Source organism: Hyaena hyaena, unplaced genomic scaffold (assembly GCF_003009895.1).
Source record: "Hyaena hyaena isolate Hyena2069 unplaced genomic scaffold, ASM300989v1 scaffold_33, whole genome shotgun sequence".
Taxonomy (NCBI): Eukaryota; Metazoa; Chordata; class Mammalia; order Carnivora; family Hyaenidae; genus Hyaena; species Hyaena hyaena.
The window spans coordinates 1,117,114-1,137,138 of NW_024080666.1; the positions used below are offsets into that span (position 1 = coordinate 1,117,114).

The 20,025-nt window shown below is 49.4% G+C and overlaps 1 protein-coding gene across 2 annotated transcripts in view; it reads left to right on the forward strand.

The window, feature by feature from the left end:
* MYO5B (myosin VB) overlaps positions 1-20,025 on the forward strand; it is a 333,306-nt gene that overhangs the window by 214,532 nt on the left and 98,749 nt on the right. For both annotated transcript variants that reach the window (XM_039228822.1, XM_039228821.1), the window contains exons 11-14: positions 7,380-7,461; positions 7,971-8,111; positions 16,524-16,646; positions 17,419-17,502. In XM_039228822.1, the coding sequence (XP_039084753.1) occupies positions 7,380-7,461; positions 7,971-8,111; positions 16,524-16,646; positions 17,419-17,502 (430 nt within the window). The remainder of the gene's footprint in view (positions 1-7,379; positions 7,462-7,970; positions 8,112-16,523; positions 16,647-17,418; positions 17,503-20,025) is intronic.

The following is a 20,025-nucleotide window of genomic DNA, read 5'->3' on the forward strand; positions in this document are numbered from 1 at the left end:
ATGCTAATCTGCTTTCTTTTCTCTTTTTTTAAATCTTTCATCTTTCTCAGGAGCTAATTTCCTTTTTCAGACTGTGCCACAAAGTGGACCTATTCACAAACACTTGATTCTCCTCTTGCAGAGGCAGAATGCCATGTTCCTCTATACGCTCAATGTGGTACCACATTCATGCCGTATTTAGGTAGAGTTCAAGATGGCAAGTGAGAACCTACGGGGTAGGTTCAGAGTTAACAAGCTGACTGTCTCTCTGGGCCATTTGTTGCCAAGAAAGCACTTAGAGACGTTCCCTGAATGTAAATCAGCGTGCTCCTCAGCAGTCATCTGCCGAGAAATTACTGTCAAAGTTTACACTGGCCCAGGCTCTTTTCTGGCCATTGGGTGTGTAATGAACTCCTGGGAGGTCAAAACCAAAAACCACCTCGGGAAAGCAGGTCACTTGGACCTTGGAGGTCCTGTTTCTGATCCATCAGGTCAGTGACATCATTTCTTCATCCGGGAAACAAAATGACAATGCTTGGTAGAAGTCCGGGCTGACCTTGTGTTGAGCGGTTGGTAGAAGTCCGGGCTGACCTTGCGTTGAGCTGCTCACTGTCCTCTCCCTTTTGCAATCCTGGTGTGTTTCTGGCTCATTGCATTTGGAACTTCAGACACCTTCCAGGAAGCCACTGGGTCTTGGGGGGTGGGGGGGCATGTCTGTTATCTGGAAGAAGGTGTCACACTGGACATTGCACTGCTTGTTGCCTTCTCCAGCCAACCCCCCCTCCCATTCCATCTCTGAAATCATGGTCTTGTTTCTCAGCCGTGGGACGAGGAGACTTGGTGTGCATAGAAGATGCCCTGGGGGTGACCTGAAGTCTTTGATTGTCTTATTTCTTGTCTTCTGTGGACAAGAAGGGTGGCATGTGGGAGTTAGAACAGGAAGGATGATGGGGTTGTGCTTCTGAATACATTAAACCCCACTCAGTAAGAAGAAAGGAATCAGGAATTATCTCTTCCTTAATCAGGTTACAAATGCGCAAAGCTGGCCAGTGAGAGTGGAATTGCTTCTGTCTCCCCAGCTAGTAGACACTAATTAGTAATTAGTGGGATAACTGTCCCCAGATGGACTGTAGCCCTTATTTAAGGTTATTGACTCCCCAGTCAAACTCATTCTGGAAACACCTGAAAAGAGTTCTGTAGTGTGGGTTAGCCACTCCAGAATTTTCTGTAAATGTTTAAAATGTTCCCATAGAATTAGCAGCCAGAGTGAACACTCCTTTCTTTGTGTATAAGAAAACAGTGGGCTTAGCCATCGTCACCAGGGTGTCTCCCCTCATTGTGGTGTCCCAACTGGTAGTTCAGACTATAAGAAAGGCCGTGAGCCCCAACATAAATGGCATGAGCCTCTGTGGCTCCCACCACAGCTATCGTGAGGCCATCATCAGAGGTTAGTCGCTTAGGCTGTCCTGAACATTGCCCGACACGCAGTGTCCTGGCAGAGGAATGGCCTCCCTACGACCTGCTCCCCCACCTCTGTTCGAGAAAGTGCAGACCAGGCAGTTGAGCCACCCTGAGACCAGCTCTTGTCCTTAACTAAGGATCCGTGAAGCTGCCCGGGGGGTGTTTCTTCCCAGGCAGGGGATGGAAATGAATAGGACTACGCCAGGCAACTTTTGGCCGGGGGGTTTCCTTTTCGTGTTACATTAACTAGCGTCTGCCTCTACATGCTTGAATAATTGTAATCCTTCATTCCTCTCCCCTGCTCGAGGCAAAAAGAAATAGATGGCTTCAGTTTGGGGAAAAGGCACTTATTTGTCTTGGACTTGAGCCTTTGAAATGCCGGGGTGGAAGGGGCCTTGGCTGCAGCCAGCTCATTTTGATGAGAGGACAGTTGGCCGAGGGGACTCTGGGAGCAAGGCAGGGGGTATAGGTGAATGCTTAATGCGAGGAGCAGGGGTGGAGAGGATGCGGGGGGGGGGGGGGTGCAGCAAGCAGGAAACAGGAAATGAGGTTTGCTGGGATTTTCTATCCTTCTCATTCCTCACATCACTTTCTGTGTTTCTCGTGGCGTTTCCTAACCTCAACTTAGCATCCAACTCTAGTTAGTCCTTTTTAATGATACATTTTAAAGATAACTTTGTTAAATTACAGCTAGAAAAGTATCTGACATAAAACTTATCGTCTATATATACAATTCAGCGGTGTTCATGAAGTATATTCACATAGTTACGCAACAGAACTCGGAGCTCCTTCCTGTTGGAAAACTGAAACTCTGTACCCATTAACAGCTCCCACTTCTGTCCCACGGCCCCTGGCAAGCAGCGCCCCGTGTTGTTTCTGTGAACATGATGACTTTTAGATACTTCTGTAAGTGGAATCTTAGAATGTTTGTCTTTTTGCGACCGGCTCCGGTTACTTAGTGTAATGTCCTCGAGGCTCATCCATGCTGCAGCCTGTGACAGAATTTCCTTTTCTGAAGCTGAATAATGTTCCGTTGTGTTTACCCGTTTTGTTTACCCAGGTTTCTGCTGATGGACATTTGGGTTTCATTTACATCTGGGCTATTAAGAACACTGCTGCAGCAAACAAGGGTGTGCAAATATCTTTTCATTCTTCTGGACATATACCCAGAAATGGGATGGCTGGATCACATAATTCGCCTTTTAATTTTTTGAGGAGCCTTTGGCTGGTTTTCCATAGTGGCTGTACCATTTTGCATCGCTATTGATAGAGCACATGGGTTCCAATTTCTCCATATCCTTGACAACACATGTTATTTTGTTTTCGCTCAGCTCTCCTAATAGGCATGAGGTAATCTCTCTCGGTAGTTTGGTTTGCATTTCTATAGTGATTGGTGACATTGATCATTTTTCATAGGCTTCTTGGCCACTCATATATCTTCTTTGGAAAAATGTTCAAGTCCTTTGTGCATTTTTTGAGTTACTTGTTCAGTTGTAAAAGTTCTTGGTATAGTCTGCGTATTCACTCCTTATCAGAAATTTGCTTTGCAAATATTTCCTATTAGTAGGTTGCCCTTAATGATATATTTTAAGTAATTGACTTAATTTTATAATTCCAGTTTAGTTATTCAGAGAAGACTACTCAACTCTTCTCTGACCTGTATGAAAAAGTTTCACATAGAATGTAGAGGGGGGAAGTCAGTGGCATTTTCCTTCAGCCTGTGAACAGTGGACCAGACTTGGGCAGCCCAGAGATCCCTGGCCACGTCCTCTTCAGGGTAAACCTGCTGGCTGGCCCCAGTGTTCTCAGATCTAGCAGATCCCTGAAGCCATTGGGTTTGCCCTGGAATCTTGGAGTCTTCCAGGAGAGCCTTATAACTGATTGCTCTAAGGTCGATCTCAACCTCGCAGAATTTCTCTGACCTAGCTCTTTGGTGTTTTCATGGAGCCAGACACCCATACATACTCTTAGGGCTCAGATAAAGTGACAGTTTTCTCTGTCCATGCCATCACCCTTGTGAGCTCACCCTCCATTCAAGTCATATAGCACATGAAATCTCTGTTCATTGGGAGGCTTCATGCACTGGGTTCCTGTGCTCTTCCAGATAGCTCTTTTGGGTAGGGGCCACAGCTTGCCCCTGCTTGCAGCCCTTGCAGTTGACTGATGGCCTGGGAGAGGATTTCCATTTGGTGGGCATTTCTGTCCCACACCGGGGTTCCTGGCACAGAGGAGGAGGCAGGGATTGGAGCACACTGCCAACTAAACAGACGTAGGTCCTCCAAAAGAGTAACTGTTCTTGGCCTTGGGATGTGAACAGTGCCTAGGACTGTGCTTTCTCTGAAGGTCAAGTCCTGAGTAGGGGCATCTAGGCACAGTGAAGCACATGGGCAGAGTTCAAGCCCTGCTGTTATCACGTGCAGGCAGCATTCCAAGATTTAGTAAAGAGATGAGAAGGATTGGCCTCGCTAATAGACCACAGGGGCCTTTGGGAGGTTTCATGGACTTCAGGAGGGAAAGAGACCTTGACAGGACTTGTCTGACTTTTAACAATCATTCTCTGGAAGCCTCCATATCCAACCTATAACTCCTATCTTAACGTTGGGCCTTAGCTACAAGGATAGTGTGTGGTCTTGGTGAAAGAAAGACTGAGTTAAGGAGTTTAGTTGTTTGAGCCATTCTCCAGGGGAAGAACTGTTTCCCAGCCTTCAAAGCTTTACGTTACTTCTGCCCTGGAGTGAGAGGTTTGTGAAGGTTGATAATTAACTCAGAGGGACTGGTTGATGTCTTTTTATTATAGTTTCACTTTCAGACAGACACTACCTTGTTTTGAGAGACGTTTGTGGCCCTTCCCACACCCTGAACTTGGAGCAGAATGAGAAGGAAATTCTTTCCTCTTCCACAATTTGGGGATTGGAGGAAAGTGAAGTAGGAGGCAGGGGTTGTACCACCACGAATACAGATCTTGGGTCTCTGCATCAAGTCGTCTTCTGTGTTTTGACCTTCCTCCCACCCAAGGATTCTAGTCTAAATATTCTCAACATTGATTTCATGGGAGAAATCCAATTCACTCTAGTATATAAATTTCTTTGTGACAGTTTAATATTGTGAGCTATAAATTGATCCATTGTGTTCATTTTAAAAAATCATCTCTGTTGATGGGAAGAATTACACCAAGATAATTCTATTGCAGAGAAGCTGCCCTGTCTCCCTGACTGTGGCTTTCAGAGGTCAGTTATCTTAAATATTTTCCAGTCTACCTATATCCCTCATTCATCTCTGGCCCTTCGGCAGGCATTACAGTAATTACACTAGACGGCAGAGGAATTGTTACTAGATAATACCTTAGAAATTGGGAAGTTAGGAGCTAATTTTAGGCCCTTTCAAATTAATGAGAATGTTCCTGGTGGAGTGCTACCAACATAAACCTTTAAAAAAAAATGACAAGTGGGAGATATTGAAATCTTTATCGGTGGGGCTCAGTACAAGCCCTCCAAGTACACCCAATTGCTATTACCTGGCCATTTTCCAGGGTGGCTCTTTGATCTTCCTTCTAGGTTTTATTAAGTTTCCTTGGGGCGGGGCAGGGTTGGGGGGAGGAGGGTTGCCAGTGTCAGCAACCCGTCTTAGAGCGCAGTGGGGCCTGGGGGGAGGAAATGAGGCTCCAAGTGACAGAACTCCAGGTAGAGGACCATCATGTGGACCGAGAGGGCTGCCATGCAGCCTGACAGCTGGCAGACCCCGTGCCCCTCTCCTGTGTGGTCTGGAGTACAGCTCCCTCCTGGGCTCAGCATCTCTGATCTTGTTTTATTAACTTACAGTTATTTCTCCTCTGTGGGCATGACCCAAGGCTGCTTTATAATGTGATTGTCTCCACACAGTTGATTCCTTTGATTGCAAAATGACTCTTTGGGGCCACCTCGGTGGTTACATGTGTTGACTGACTGACTCCCAATTTCAGCTCTGTTCACAATCTCATAGTTCATCAGTTCGAGCCCCACGTCTGGCTTTGTGCTGGCAGCACAGAGCCTGCTTGGGATTCTCTCTCTCTCTCTCTCTCTCTCTCTCTGCTGCTGCTGCTGCTGCTGCTCCCCTGTGCTTATGCATGCGTCCCTCCCTCCCTCTCTCTCAAAAAAAAAAAAATTAAAAAAAAAAAAAAAGACTTTTTACTTCACCATGTCTTACACTTTGGTGTGGGGGAGGTGGGTGCAAGAAGTAGGAGAAGTCTGGACACTGACATGGCCCTGTTTGGTGTGGGACATGTGTATTCTGTGGTGGGTGCCACATCTCTAATACCGCCAGCCACTGCAGCCAGCAGAAACAGCTCTGGCATTTCTGTTTGGGAGTAGTCAGTCTATTTGGGAGGACTGGCATAATTTTAAGATTGAGAAAATTTAGTTGTCCATACTGAAGACTGAGGGAGTACAGATTTATGGGGGAGGCTGAAACCTGTGTCCTCCCCCACCCAGGGTCCCTCATTGATATTCCCACATCCACTGTCCTTCCCTGACCTCCTCTTCCTTCCCCCCGCCGTGTTTATTTTTTTTGAGCGAGCATGAGCTTGGGGGGTGGGGGGGAGACAGAGGATTCAAGCAGCAGCTCCACGCTGACAGCAGTGAGCCCAACGCAGCACTTGAACTCTCTAAACTGCAAGATCATGACCTGAGCCGAAGTCGGATGTTCAACCAACTAAGCCACCCAGGCGCCTCACTTCTTCCTTTTCTTATTGAAGCTTTTCTCTAAATTAAGAATGTGGCCTCAGAAATCACTCCCTGCGTTCAAATACTGTTTCTTCTGCCTACTGGCCATGATTTGGAGTACATTATTTAATCTTTCCAAGCTTATAGAATGGAGTAGTAAACACTGGCTCTCGGCAGTTGAGGGCACTGGGTGAACGAGAACTCATGAAGCTGTTGGGGCCAAGCGCTCAGTAGGTGCTCATGCAGCCAGTAGCGTGAATGAGGAAAAGGCCCCTCTACCTCCTATGTTTCTGCTGCTCCGCTGCCTCGGCCCCATGACCTTGCACAGCATACGAGATGGCCCTGCTAGTTGGTAGCCGGAGCTGCTGATTCTGTTCCGACCCATCTGGCTTGGTGAGTTTTACTGCATCCGTTCAGTTGGCAGGTGACTTGCACCTATGTGCCCCATTGGTCACTTACAGCCTCCTCATGTTTACCTCCCTTAGTGTCATTCTATCCTTCTCATTACTTGGTCACCACCAGATTATATCCTGCCCAGATGGGATCTTGCCCAGATCATTACTCCAGCAATAATTGCCTTACTTGACTGCCTGCCTTCAGTCTTGCCTACCTTCCCCCAAATCAGTTTTTCTCCACCCGCCTGCCAGTTCAATGAGTTCCACATCTGATTGTCATTTCTTCATTGTTTGGAAACTCGAACTCGGTGAAAATGATGTAGAAAAACAAAGCATCCTTAATCAGCATTAGGACAAGACACTTTCATGCATTGGGAGGCTAGGGTGGATGTGAGGTGATAACAAAATTGATTCCACCTTTCTGGAAATCAATTTTCTTCTACCTTTCAAGAAGCTATATTCTGACATGGTGATTGTCCTAGGATGATGGCGTCCTACAGAAAGAATCATGAATTCAGAGGTGTATATATGATATTTGTCACAGCATTGATGGCAGCTAAAAATCTGAAAAAGAGCCTAAATGTCCTATAATAGGAGATTGGTTAATTCATGATTGACTTGTGTGGGATGGGGGGAACCAGCCTCTGAGGCTTTTGTGTGAATTGGAACAGGGCAACCCTCTGGGTGGAGTGCCCCACTCCTAGGCTTGAGGGACTTCTGTGCTGGAGTTAAGGGTGGGACTGGATTGAGAGGGTGGGGGGAGAAGAGATGAGGCGGCCTTGTTGGAAGTTCCAGTGATTCCTTCTGTAAGAGGAATGTCTCTCTGTCCTCTCTTTTCATTCGGCAGATTTGAGACATTTGAGGTCAACAGCTTTGAGCAGTTCTGTATCAACTATGCGAATGAGAAGCTACAGCAACAGTTCAACTCGGTAGGCTCAGCTCCTGACCCAGGCTGTTGGGGTGGGGACGCCTGTCTCCCTGGGAGCAATGGCCTGGGGCACTTCTCGTCTACCCCAGGTCAACTGGCTTTAGCTCTGCCCCAACCTTCTCTTAGTTTCTTGGCGGTGCCTTGCCTTTGGGAAGGTACTCCCTGTTGCTCCATAGGCGGTCTGAATGGGGAGGCGGGGTTGAGAGGATGAATGATCCTTCCCTTGGGCTTGCCTCCCACACCCCAGGACCCTGGTCTTCTGGGTTATTTGCCTAACTGCAAGCCCATTGATTACTGGAATATTCTAGAGAGGGGTTCCCATTGGAACGGGGATCACCTAACTTAGCTTTCCTTTTCTGCAGCCATGTCTGTGACTTCATGCCCAAACCTTTTCTGATAGGTATACACCCTTTGCTGGGACTCCAAACTCACGTGGCTGAACTTCAGGAGAAATGAACATCAGGATGTGCCTGCAGTTCACTAACTTTGACCTTTTCACTTCTTACCTAGCACGTATTCAAACTGGAGCAAGAGGAATATATGAAGGAGCAGATCCCTTGGACTTTGATTGATTTTTACGATAATCAACCCTGTATTGACCTCATAGAAGCTAAGCTGGGCATCTTGGACCTGTTGGATGAAGAGTGTAAGGTAAAACTGATTACGTACTCATTGTATTCAGTTCCAGGAACAGGGGATGGCTGTGTGATACAGGGAGCATGTGAGGCCTGAAAGCTGGAATTCCTTGTGTAATTAGCCCACCTTTAGTGTGCTGAGAGAAACCTTGGTGTCTGTTCTGCATGCTAGGAGGTAACTGTGTTGGTGAATGTGTACCTCTCTTAGCAGAGACTGGGTGGTATGGAGTGGCATGATATAATGGTGGTCTGGATTTGGTGCCACACATATCCCAGGTGCCAAGAGAAAGACCCCGACATCTAGGCAGGCATCCCCAGAGAGAGACAGCGAGGGTCGAGAGCCCACCACACCACACAATGCCTGGGGGCAGATGAGGACTGTAGCATCCCCTTGATCTAGCTTTTGTGGATTCTACTGTACGAGACAGGAGTGTCCTGAGTTGCCAGCATAGGGAGGACCAGGCCACCTGGGAAATGTGGAGCAGGGGGCAGCTGGCTTTTATGAATCACCCAACTTGTTTGACCTTTGTTTTCCTGCTCTATGATTTAGTAGGGTTGGAACTGATCTTCAGAATTTTGCCTGGTTGAAGGTTGCTGACAAAAGGGTAAACATCTACCCAACCCATCCCTCCAAGAGTGGAAACCGACCAACAAAGTGTAGAAACCACACCATTCTTGGTATTGCAAGGGAAGAACTCAGTTGATTTTACTTTCCAGTCTCCCATGTCTTGCCTGTAAAGGATTGAGTGCGGCTTGATGGTTTGGAGGATAAGGGATTTCCCTTCCAGAAAGGCGCTCCTAGGTTCATTGCCTTGGATGATGAAACAGAATGGTTAATAGAACAGAAGACCGAGTGAAATGCGCTGAAACCCACAGTTTGTGCATCTTTATTATTTTTTATTTTTAATGTTTGAGAGTGAGTGAGCAGGGGAGGGACAGGGAGAGAGGGAGACACAGAATCCGAAGCAGGCTCCAGGCTCTGAGCTGGCAGCACAGAGCCCTGCATGGCACTCAAACTCACAGACTGTGAGATCCTGACCGGAGCTGAAGTTGAATGCCCAACCGACTGAGCCACCCAGGCGCCCCTTTATTTTTTTTAAAAAAGATTCTTTTACTTTTTTTTTTTTTTTTTTTTTTAAATTTTAGAGAGCATGCATGAGCAGGTGGGAGAGAGAAAATCTTAAGCAGGCTCTGAGTTCAGTGCCAAGCCCAGTGCACTTCCTGGGTTTGGTGTCCATTGCCAGCAGCTCCCTTTGACACGCTGTGGGACGGGGCTCCCCTCCACCCCCGATCCACCCCCACCCCAAGGCAGCACCATGTCCAAATGTCCACCCTACCTGGCTCCAGACTCCAGCCCTTCGCTTCGTTTCCCGGTGGTGAAGGGTAAGGCCATGCGAGGCCCTGAGGAGCGCCGCAAAGCAGGCAGCTTACCTCGCGCGGCTCTACCTGGTTCTGTGATGAGATGCTAATGAGAACGTGCATTCCCCGGCGCATGGCCTCTCCCTCCGTGTGTATACACACCTCTCAGCAAAATGCCTGATGCTTCAGGATGATGGATTCTGTGAATCAAGCAGCTGCCTAATTGATTTTCAAGGATGTATTCTGACTTTAGCAGGCAAAACAAGGGCCCCTTGTGGGTTTGTTTTGGCTTATGGTTTGGAGATCTGAGAGCTGCCACTGCCCAAGGGAACACGTCCCAGGAATGTCCAGTGAGAGTGGCAGGAACAGCAGTACAGGGACCTCAGACCCCAGGGGCTGGGGGGCTGGGGAGCAGGTGGTTACCAGGGTGGTCACAGGGCGACCCAAGCTGCAAACCGCATTCAGCAGTTGGGAAGGTGACCTCCCCGAGTCCCTGTGCCTCGTGGATTTGGTTACTCTTGGTGCCATCTTCCTACTGAGTGCAGAGTACCTGGAGTAGTATCCCTGTTTGACCTCTGAGAAGCTAATGGAAAATCTCACTCTGTGTGGATGATCTCTATCTTAATGTTCTGCAGAGCCTCTCCAGGTCAGATTTAATTTTTTTAAAAATGTTTTCTATATTTTTGAGAGAGAGAGAGAGAGCATGTGCAGGGAAGGTTCAGAGAGGGAAACACAGAATCCGAAACCGGCTCCAGGCTCTGAGCTGTCCTCAGAGAGCCCAACGCAGGGCTCGAATCCACAAACTGTGAGATCATGACCTGAACCGAAGTCAGACGCTTAACCGACTGAGCCCCCCAGGCGCCTCTCCAGGTCAGATTTATAAAATCAGGTGATTTCAGCTTCAGACTGCCCCTGCCTCGGGTTCCTGCCCCTACGGTCTGTCGGATGCCAGGAACGTGTTATGCACCTGCCATATGTCAGCTCTCAGGAGAGGAGGAAGGGTTCTCCCTGCGGGCCAGCAAGGACGAGAAGGGACAGGCTCGTGTTCCGAGGGGCCAGGGCCTGAGTGTGTGGGGGTGGGGCCCGGGCAAGGGGCCTTCCAGAGCAGGCTGGAGGAGGCCTGGACCACAGCCCAAGGGCAGCAGAGGGACGGCTAAACAGAATCAAGGGAAGGGGGTGTCGATCCAGAAAGCACATCGTTCATTCTCTTAGGTCCTGTAGCTTCCCTGACACTGAGGCTTCGTGGAGGGGCGGGTCTGAGGGAAAGCTGGATTTCCTGCCAGTCAAGCTGGTGTTGAGAGAGGGCGTCGCTGCCAGTGGGACACGTGGGAACCTCACCAGCAGCTGGGGGCGTGGGTGGAGCAGGGCAGGCAAGGTGAACGCCAGACTAAGGAGTCCTGCCAAAGCCCCAGTGCAGAGACCTTTCCCTCCCTGGTTTAATTGCTCTGGGAGTTGAGAGTGAGCCAGGGCGATCTGATGCAGCTGCTGGTGGCAGGCAGCTTTTGCACCCACAGGTGTTACCTCCATCAGGACTCCCACACCCGGACCCTTAAAAAGGGCGTGTTTGCCTGTAGGGAAATCATACTGCAGTAAACTAACCTTACAAAATCGGCCTGCTGGGTCGCTGGCTCTGAGCCTGGGCTGGGTAGGATGTCTCCTGGAGCTGGCCCAGATCAGGCAGCTTGGTGTCCCTCCAGACTGTCCTGTGGGACTGTCTCAGACACGCTGCTTCCCTCCGCTGTTGCTCAGACACACTGTGCAAGATGAGAAAGAGTAATGAGATTGCACAGTGAAGAATTGGGTTCTGTGACCCCCATGTGACAGGACACAAAGCCAAACGAAGGGTTGATATAAAAGCAGCCACTGGGAAAATCACTTTTCCCAGAGAAGACACACCGCGTCAGTCACAGCCAGCAACCTGGGATCTAAATTAGAAATACGGAGATGGGGTGGGGAGGGGAGGGGGTCGGCGGGCACCTGGATGGCCCAGTAGGTTAAGTGACTTTGGCTCAGGTCATGATTTTGTGATTCATGAGTTTGAGGCCCTCATGGGGCTTTGTGGTGACAGTGCAGAATCTTCTCGGGGTTCTCTCTTTCCCTCTCTCCCCCCTCCCCTGCTCTCTCCCTCAAAAATACACATTTAGAAAAAGTATAAGTGAGGGGCGCCTGGGTGGCTCAGTCGGTTGAGCGTCCAACTTCGGCTCAGGTCATGATCTTGCAGTCTGTGAGTTCGAGCCCTGCCTTGGGCTCTGCTGACAGCTCAGAGCCTGGAAGCTGCTTCAGGTTCTGTCTCCCTCTCTCTCTGTGCCCCTACCCTGCTCATGCACGCTCGCTCTCTTGCTTGCTCTTGCTGTCTCTCAGAAATAAATGTTAAAAATTTTTAAAAAATGGAGATGGGGGGCTGCAGATCTCAAGGAGCAGCACACGGGGAGCTCACTCTCCCCAGAGCCTGTGAGGGGCGCCCATGGCTGCACAGGGTGCTCAGGAAGGCTTCCTTTGGGTGCAAAAGGCTTTCTGCGGCCGTGGATTTACAGTCAGCCCCAGACCCAGCCACAAACTACAGCTGCCCCTCAGTAACCAAGTGGTCAGGAGAATGGGGTGTTTGCCAGCAGGAAAGGCTTATTTCCAGGCTGCTTTTAACAAAACCCTCCCATCCCCAGTGCTCTCTGAGACTGCTGTGGGGCTTGTGGGCTGCGCGACATAAGCCACCTTCAGACTGGGCATTCCCTGCCCTCCGTGTGTCCCAGCCATCTGTCCCATGCCACTCGGAGGAAGCACTTAGGGCTGAGGGGAGAGGAGAGGTCAGTGCGTGTTTTCTCCTATGTGATACTTGGCATCAGTGGGAACTCTCTGAAAATGGTAACTCCTGGAAGCAGTTCCTGTGCGTGAGCTACAGATGCTCTGGAAAGTCAGTGCCAGGGACCCACAAGGCAGTGCTGGGGCAGGAGGCAGGCTCTGCCCCGAGTGGGTAGGATTCTTTTCTTTCCGGGACCCAGCCTGGGAAGAGCTGCCCGAGGGCGGATGGCAAACCTTCCAGTAACTCGCCGTTGAGGCAGCGAAGGGAAAGAATGCTGAAGGCCTCTGCTTCCTCACCTGGGTGCAGCCTGCTCTCATGACAGCTTGCTTAGTGTTAGGGTCAAGGGTTCATAGTTGCTTAAGTTGCCCTAGAGATCTCCTTGTCCCACACGTTTGTGAACAGGCTGAAACCTTGAGAAGGGAGCCCTTCCCATGCATGTCCGTTCATCTGCCCAGCAAACCCCACGTTCCTCTGTAACCAGCGGACTCCCTGCCCTTGACATACGTGTGTGGGCTCAGGCAGGCACCACAGTCCTCACTGAGGACAAGGCGACAGGGGGAAGTATTATAAAAAGCACCCCTCAGAGGGCTGTTGAAGCAGAGGAGTTGGATTGCCGGGGCGGGGGGACTCTGCTAGGCAAAGGCAATGGCCCATTGGTAGTACTTGAAATGGTGTGACTTCTCCAGACCCCATGGTGGTGGCAGGTGAAGTTGGAAAGCAAGAGCCGTCAGAACAGGAGACTGTCTGGAGGAGGCATTGGGACTGGACTCTGGAGGCTCTGGGGACGCAGGGCTGTGAGGCAGGGAGAGGCGTGGTCAGATGGGAATAATTCCTGGGGGGAATGTCACCAGCACTGTGTGGAAGCCAAGCTGGAGAGAGAGAGAATGAGGCGGGCAGGGAGGCATCCTCCTGTGGTCCAGGCAGGGAAGACAAAGGCTTGCAGGGAGAGGCAGAGGGGGTCAGAGAGGAGCTCAGTGCTGAGGGGCTCGGTGGTCCTGCCTTTGGCAGCAGGCCTGTGGGTTAGAGAGTTCGGTCAGGGAGCCGTCTGGGCAGCGGGGAGACGAGGCGAGGCAGCAGAGGTGGCACATTTGAGCCCCTGTGTGCAGGCATGGCTGTGAAAGAGGACAGGCAGGCAGTGGTGCGTGGGACCCGGGTGGGGAGGTGGGGTAGGGTAGCCGTGGCTGCAGGTGAACTTCTGCACGTATGGCAGGCTTCCTGCTTGTTGGCAGCCTCTGTTTCCCTGTGTGGCAGGTTGTGAAGCCATTGCAGGAAGCGCAGGCTTGGAAGCTGGGACAGCGTGCAGATGGAGGAAGAAGGCTCTCCTGGCAACAGGGAAGGGAAATAGCAGCATGCATGGGTTTGTTGGCCAGCGTCAAAGACCATACAGAGAGGGGAGCCGTCAAGGCCAATTCCCCACTTATATCTGGGCACAGTGGCCTGATCTGAAGAGGTGCTACAGTCTCACGGTGAAATGCAATGGTGTCTTCTATTCAGGCATTGATACTAAATTATATGAAATGACTAGCAAGACTTGACGAAGGAGAAGAGGGATCAACATGGTCTCAGCCCCCTGGGTGCAGGAGAAGGACCCGAAGGGTAGTGGCTTGGTCTGGAACAGGCATTGTGCTGAGCACACAGGGAGGCATCTAGTGAAGGTAGAAAAGTCAAGTCTTGGAAAAGGCATTGGGGGTGGCATCCAAGAGGGGAGGAAGTAGTCTGAGAGAGCACAATGAGCACCTGGGCCCCAGCGCTTACAGTGCAGGCTGCCGGGAGCTCGAGGACTCATGCTCTTCCCTTAAACTTTTATCATTTCAATAACAGAGTAAAATCAGGAATTAATGCATTTCTAGCAGCTTTATTGAGATTAATTAATACACTACTCTATTTGCTCATTTAAAATCCACAATCCCACGGTTGGCAGTATGTTCAGAGTTGTATGATGACTCCCATGACCGATGACAGGCTCCCGGTTCAGGATATGCCTTCTTCACATCATTTTGAGAAGAGAGTAAGGCCACTTGCATGAAGCCACATGCAGTGTTTTGTAAAGGATGTGTTTCAGCATATTTCAGAGCTGCTGATCGCACGGCCCAGATTTTATCAAAATGCAAGATTTGCTTTCTTTCCCCTATGTTTGTTTTGAATCTGTTCTGGAGATGAGTGCCTTCCCCCTGTCTTGGGGGCTGCCTTTAACTCTCTGTTGTTAAAGGAAAACACAGGGTCCAGAGCCAGCCAGTCCTGGTTTGAACCCCAGATCTGTTACTTACCAACTGTGTGCCTTTGGCAAGTTCCCTAACCTCTCTGTGTCAGCTTCTTCTGTAATATTGTATAAACATAGTGCCTAGCTGATAGGATTCTTGTGAGGATTAAAGGAGTTGGTCCTAAAATGTATAGAAACCTGACAGATTGGAAGTGCTGTGGGCATTTGCTGTTAGTATTATCTGAGAATCTTAATTGTCGTGAGTTCGTGCTGGCCCTTACTTGTCATCGTGGGTGAGGAGTCAAGAAAGGAAACCTTCATCAGGAGATGTGTACATACTGTTTTCCTGCTTCATTCATTGACGCATGCCAGTCTGAATTAGGGAATATGTAGGGTTATGGCGTCTGCTAAGAGGAGTCCAATCTTATGGTCAAGGCGAGATGATTTTCATGCCAGCAAATGTGTTGACCTAGGTGAGTCTTCTCTTTGTAGTCCTGCCCTTCTTGTTCTGTCTGGCTGGTGCTGCTGCTGTCTGCTCCACTGTATTCCTGTCCTTGCTCCAGCAACCCCGGCCGGCTGACCCTTCTCCTCCCCTGTACCTGGTGTTTCTAAACACGGAATACTTGAAGACCAATGTAAAACCGTATGCATAAAAGTGCTGAATCGAATGTATTTGGTCTGCTCGACAAAATTAATAGCCTCTGTCAAGAAAAAGTTTTCTTTTTTTGAATTACCTACAGTGCTTAGCGCTGGATACTCAATAATAGTTACATTAGATCGAATAGTGAGAAAAATCTGTTTACTTACTATCTGAGAAATTTGTTCTTAGGCGTATAAGCATTTTTCTTATGCCGCAATTGTGTTAGTTTACGAAACAAAACCCTTTTTAAGTGGCTGGTGTAATGGTCACCTTCAGCCCTGCCTCATCCACGCATAGAGTGTAAACTAATGAACGGCAGGCCAAGTTGTGACCCAGGGCTGGGGAAAGGGTGCGCCGTGGTCTTGAAGGATGACAGAGGAGGGAGCGTCTTCTCAAAGAGTTACCATCGTCCTGGACAGTTGGGTGGTTTCAGTGACTCTGTTCTTCTGTCCACAAGGCAAGATGCCTTTTTGCTTTTGAAGCCAGTTCTAAGGACACAGAAGGGTCTGCCCTTCAGACTGCTTAACGTGGTGACACTTGTAAACTTGGGAATGGCAGAGAGTAGTGTATAGCTCATTTGCTAGGTCCTTAATATGCATTGTGTGCCCAGAACCCAATTCTTTGAGAGAGGGAGCAAGTGAGTGAGGGACAGAAAGAGAGAGAAGCAAGGCTTGTGTTTTATCTGAAGTGGGGCTCGAGCTCACAAACTTGGGAGATCATGACCTAAGCTAAAGTCAGATGCTTAACTGACTGAACTGCCCAGAACCCAATTCTAAGTTCTTTGAAGGGCAGGTGAAAAATCAGCAAGGAATACTCCTTGAGTCCAGTAAGCTTACACTTTGGACAAGGCAGTACACGAAAACCACCAATGAACTGGATTAGTGTATGTGTAAGTGCTTAATCGTGAGGGATTCCAAAGTGAGGTCAAGAGTGTCCAGGATAGACTTCAGAGACCAGGACAGACTTGAGCAGAGCCTGGACGATGGTGTTTAAGATGAGCATAGAGGGTGAGTGTTCCTGCTCCAGGAGTTAGGCTGCATGAGCAAGAGCGTGGTGCTAGCGCTGGATGTGGCACATCTGTGACCCTGAAGCCACTGGCCCAGCTGGAGGGAAGACCGAGTCAGATTTGCTCCAGCTCTGCTCCTATAGCCTTGGGCTCCATGCTCATGCTCTCCTAACCCCGTCACTGTCTACCAACCAGCAGGCTCTTTGAGGCTCAGCGCACTCCTATGGACACTACTGGAGCCTACCCATGTGGTGTGTTGAAAGCGTGGTGCACAGGATCCAAAGTGTTTGTGCCTGAATATTGTTTTCCTTGTCCAGGTCTGAGAGCTGAATCCAGCCCATTTGGACTCCCATCTCCCTAGGCAGTGGCTCTCGGCTTGCTTTTTCCTTTCCACAGAGCACTCCGCCCTCTTTCATGTTTCTGTAGGTCCCTAAAGGAACCGACCAGAACTGGGCTCAGAAGCTCTATGACCGGCACTCTGGCAGCCAGCACTTCCAGAAACCCCGCATGTCCAACACGGCCTTCATTGTGGTCCACTTTGCTGACAAGGTGAGCGTCTTTGTGGGTTTCGTGCACTGTGTGTGTTCCCTTCCCCCGCCAAGGGTCAAGGCTAACAGGGAGTGTGGTCTCTTTTCAGTTCAAGTGGCCTAAACGCTTCTTAGGTAGGGTCCTCTTGTACCCTTTTTTCCTTCCCCAGGCCCCCTCTGTGATCCATCAAACTGTCATTACATGGGAGAGCCCCAGGGGGTGGCAGGGAGGCTCTAGCTACGCAATCAAATGCTTAACCGGTATTTGAGGGTCTCTTTCCTGGGAATGCAGGGGTGGTAAGATAGTCGTGTTCTCCCTGGACAGAGGAGGAGGATGTGAGAACAGGAGGCTGCGCTTCTGCAGGTGGCTCCTTTCCGAGGAACCGGTGTACACAGAATTCTGCTATGCGGATTTCTGCTCTGTTTGCGCTAGGCCGAGCTGCCCAAATTTTAATCTTAACGTAAATCATCTGGGGTCTCATTAAAATGCAAATTCTAATTCAGTGGCCTTTTCAGCGCCCGACGGCTGCCTTAGGCCATCTTACGGGAACTCCTGTTTTAAAACAATGTTTGTCCACAAAATGAATCCCCCATTTGCTCTGTGCAAGTCCTGATCACAGCTTGGGTTTGCATGTTTAATGGCAACATCTGTGGGTTTCCCGGCTACTCACAACTCGTGAGGAAACCAGTGCGGATGAGCCGCAAGGATTAAGTGCACAAACAGTCGTGGAAGGTGCCAGGTCAGGCAGGCAGAAGCGCTTGACTCTTGTTTCTGTTTCCCTCCGGGGCTCCAGGTGGAGTACCTTTCAGATGGTTTCCTGGAGAAAAACAGAGACACGGTGTATGAAGAGCAGATCAACATCCTGAAGGCCAGCAAGGTAAAGGGCATCAGAGATGGAGAGCTAGAGCAGGACCGCCTACGGCCAGGGCTGTGTGTGGGTGTGGGGGGTCTGCTCTGGAGTGGGGGAAGGCAGGGGGGAGGTGAAGGGGCTGCTAGGTTATTTCCATCTGAAGATATTTGAGGATGGCCTGCTGGAGGGAGGAAAGCAGGAGATGGTGTAGGATGCGCAGGGGAGCAACTGGGAAAGATCCCAGCTAATGGAGGTACATTGCGGGGCTGGGGGCAGGGAGAGAGGCACCGAGGGGACGGCAGTGAGTATATCCATGAAAATGTCACTGGTGTCCATTATGTCTTTAATCATCATGCCCTATATGCAGGTATAAAGTGATTTCAACTCTCTAAAATCCTGGTATCAATGCACGTCATTTCTGCTGAGCAGCTACAGACCCTCCCTATAAGCAGACACATAAATGGAATAGAAAGAGGGCACCTGGGAGACTCAGTCAGTTGAGTGACTTTGGCTTGGGTCATGATCTTGTGGTTTGTGAGTTTGAGCCTCACATCGGTCTCTGTGCTTACAGCTCAGAGCCTGGAGCCGGCTTTGGATTCTGTTTCTCCCTCTCTCTCAGCCCCTTCACCAGTTGCACTCTGTCTCTCTGACTCAAAAGTAAATCCAATTTGATTTACAAAATTGGAAGACAGAAGGATTTGAGGGAACGTTGACTGTCTTTTAGGTCCTTTATTTCCTTCTCATGAGCATAACAAAAACAGCAAATACTGTGTCCATTCTATAGGCAGAGATTAAAAGGCACTGAGTCACCTAAGCAAATATTAAACACCAAGAGGCACTGCCTGCCCCCACACCCAGCATCATACAAAGTTGGATAAGACCAATCCTACCTTGTAGGTGCTTATATTCTAGTGGGCTGAGAGTGGCAGGTAATCATATGATAGCTGAACAGAGGGGAGATGCAGGGAGAGGGCCCCGCAGCATGAGAGACCAGGGCACTGCCTTTCCGGGGCGGGCAGAGTACTGATGCGCATGCTGTTGGCGGCTGCAGCCCTTCAGAGAAAACCCAGAAACAGACTCACCAGGATGTGGGAGGCTTTCTCCCGAACCTCATGATCCTGCTCTCCCTGCAGCCACCTCATAACACCAGACATTGCAGATTAATGGCTTGTTGTGATAAGCTTCAGACAAATGCAATAGGGTGAGATGCTGGAATGGAGAAAATACACCAAGCAGAATGGTCCCAAGGACAGAAGGACCAGTAAAGCCCATTAAATCACATGGCCCCACGTGAGGGGTCTAGTGAGGCTTTGAGTTTGTACCAGCACGTGGGAGACTCAGGGCAGACCCCTGCTCTGTGCCCTTTCTGGATATCTGGACCATCTGGGAATTAGTTGCTCCTGAGGGAAATTTGGGTAAATGAGCAGATCACTTAGGAATCCAGCACGAGGTCAACCTCTCAGCTTGCCAAGTCTGCAGTTCTATAGTCCATGGTGGCTAATAGGACTTTATCCATTCGTGAAAGGCAGGTGGGGACAGAGGAGGCACAGTCCGCAGGGAGAAAAGAAGTAGGGTGAGCTACCAAGGTGTGAGCTCTCGGAGCACGTTGCCTCATCACAAGTTTCTTACATGCTTGGAGCCCTGTGACCTCCTGTTAGTGACACAGTGGCCTCAGAAGCTGAGAAGCTTCACTGTTTTGTTAGAAGTTTCTTCTTCCAGGTTGGAGTACAAGTGAGGGGTGAGTCGGGGGTAGAGTCAGGTACTTGGCGTTTAAGTGCAGAGTTTGGTTCTGCTGTTATATTAATTTTTTTTTTTAGGGTCTCTCAGAGATCTTGAAAAAGAGGAATCTCTCTCCCTCTCTCCAGCAGATCATCTTTTGTTAGTAACAGATTGTTTTGCCCCTTAATTTTATTGGGTCTTTTTCTGTTATGCAGTGGTAACGAATACATATAGTTAAGTTCATGGATCTTACGGTCTAGTGAAAAAGATAGGAGTTTTGGTAATGCTGTGAAGGTCAAAAAGGGTGGTATGGATAAAGCAATTTGTTGTGCGTCCCCAAGACCACCCCTAAATTCAACTATTTGCTAGTAATAGCAAATAGTTCTCTCAGAACCCAGCAGATAGTTATGCTTCAGGCTATGACTTATAGATCACAAGGATACAAAACACATCAGCAAAGGGCGAGGTACGTGGGGTGAAGTCCAGAGGAAACCATGCCCAAGGTGACAGTCCTTTTCCAAGGACACAGAATATGCTTCATTCCACAGCAGTGAGTCGTGATGTGAAGTACAGACCAGGGCAGCTGGTCTGAGCCATGGCATTCAGAGTTTTTATCAGGAGTCCATTAGGGAGGCACCCTTTGCCTGGCACATAGCACAATTTCAGACTCCCAAAAGGAAGGTAGGAGTTAAACATTATATTGTTTGCATGAACCTCTTAGACCCAGTGAACCATTCTTTTTTTTTTTAAATAGGTTATTGTCAAGTTGGTTTCCACATAACACCCAGTGCTCATCCCCACAAGCACCCCCCTCCCCCCCCCCCCCCCCCC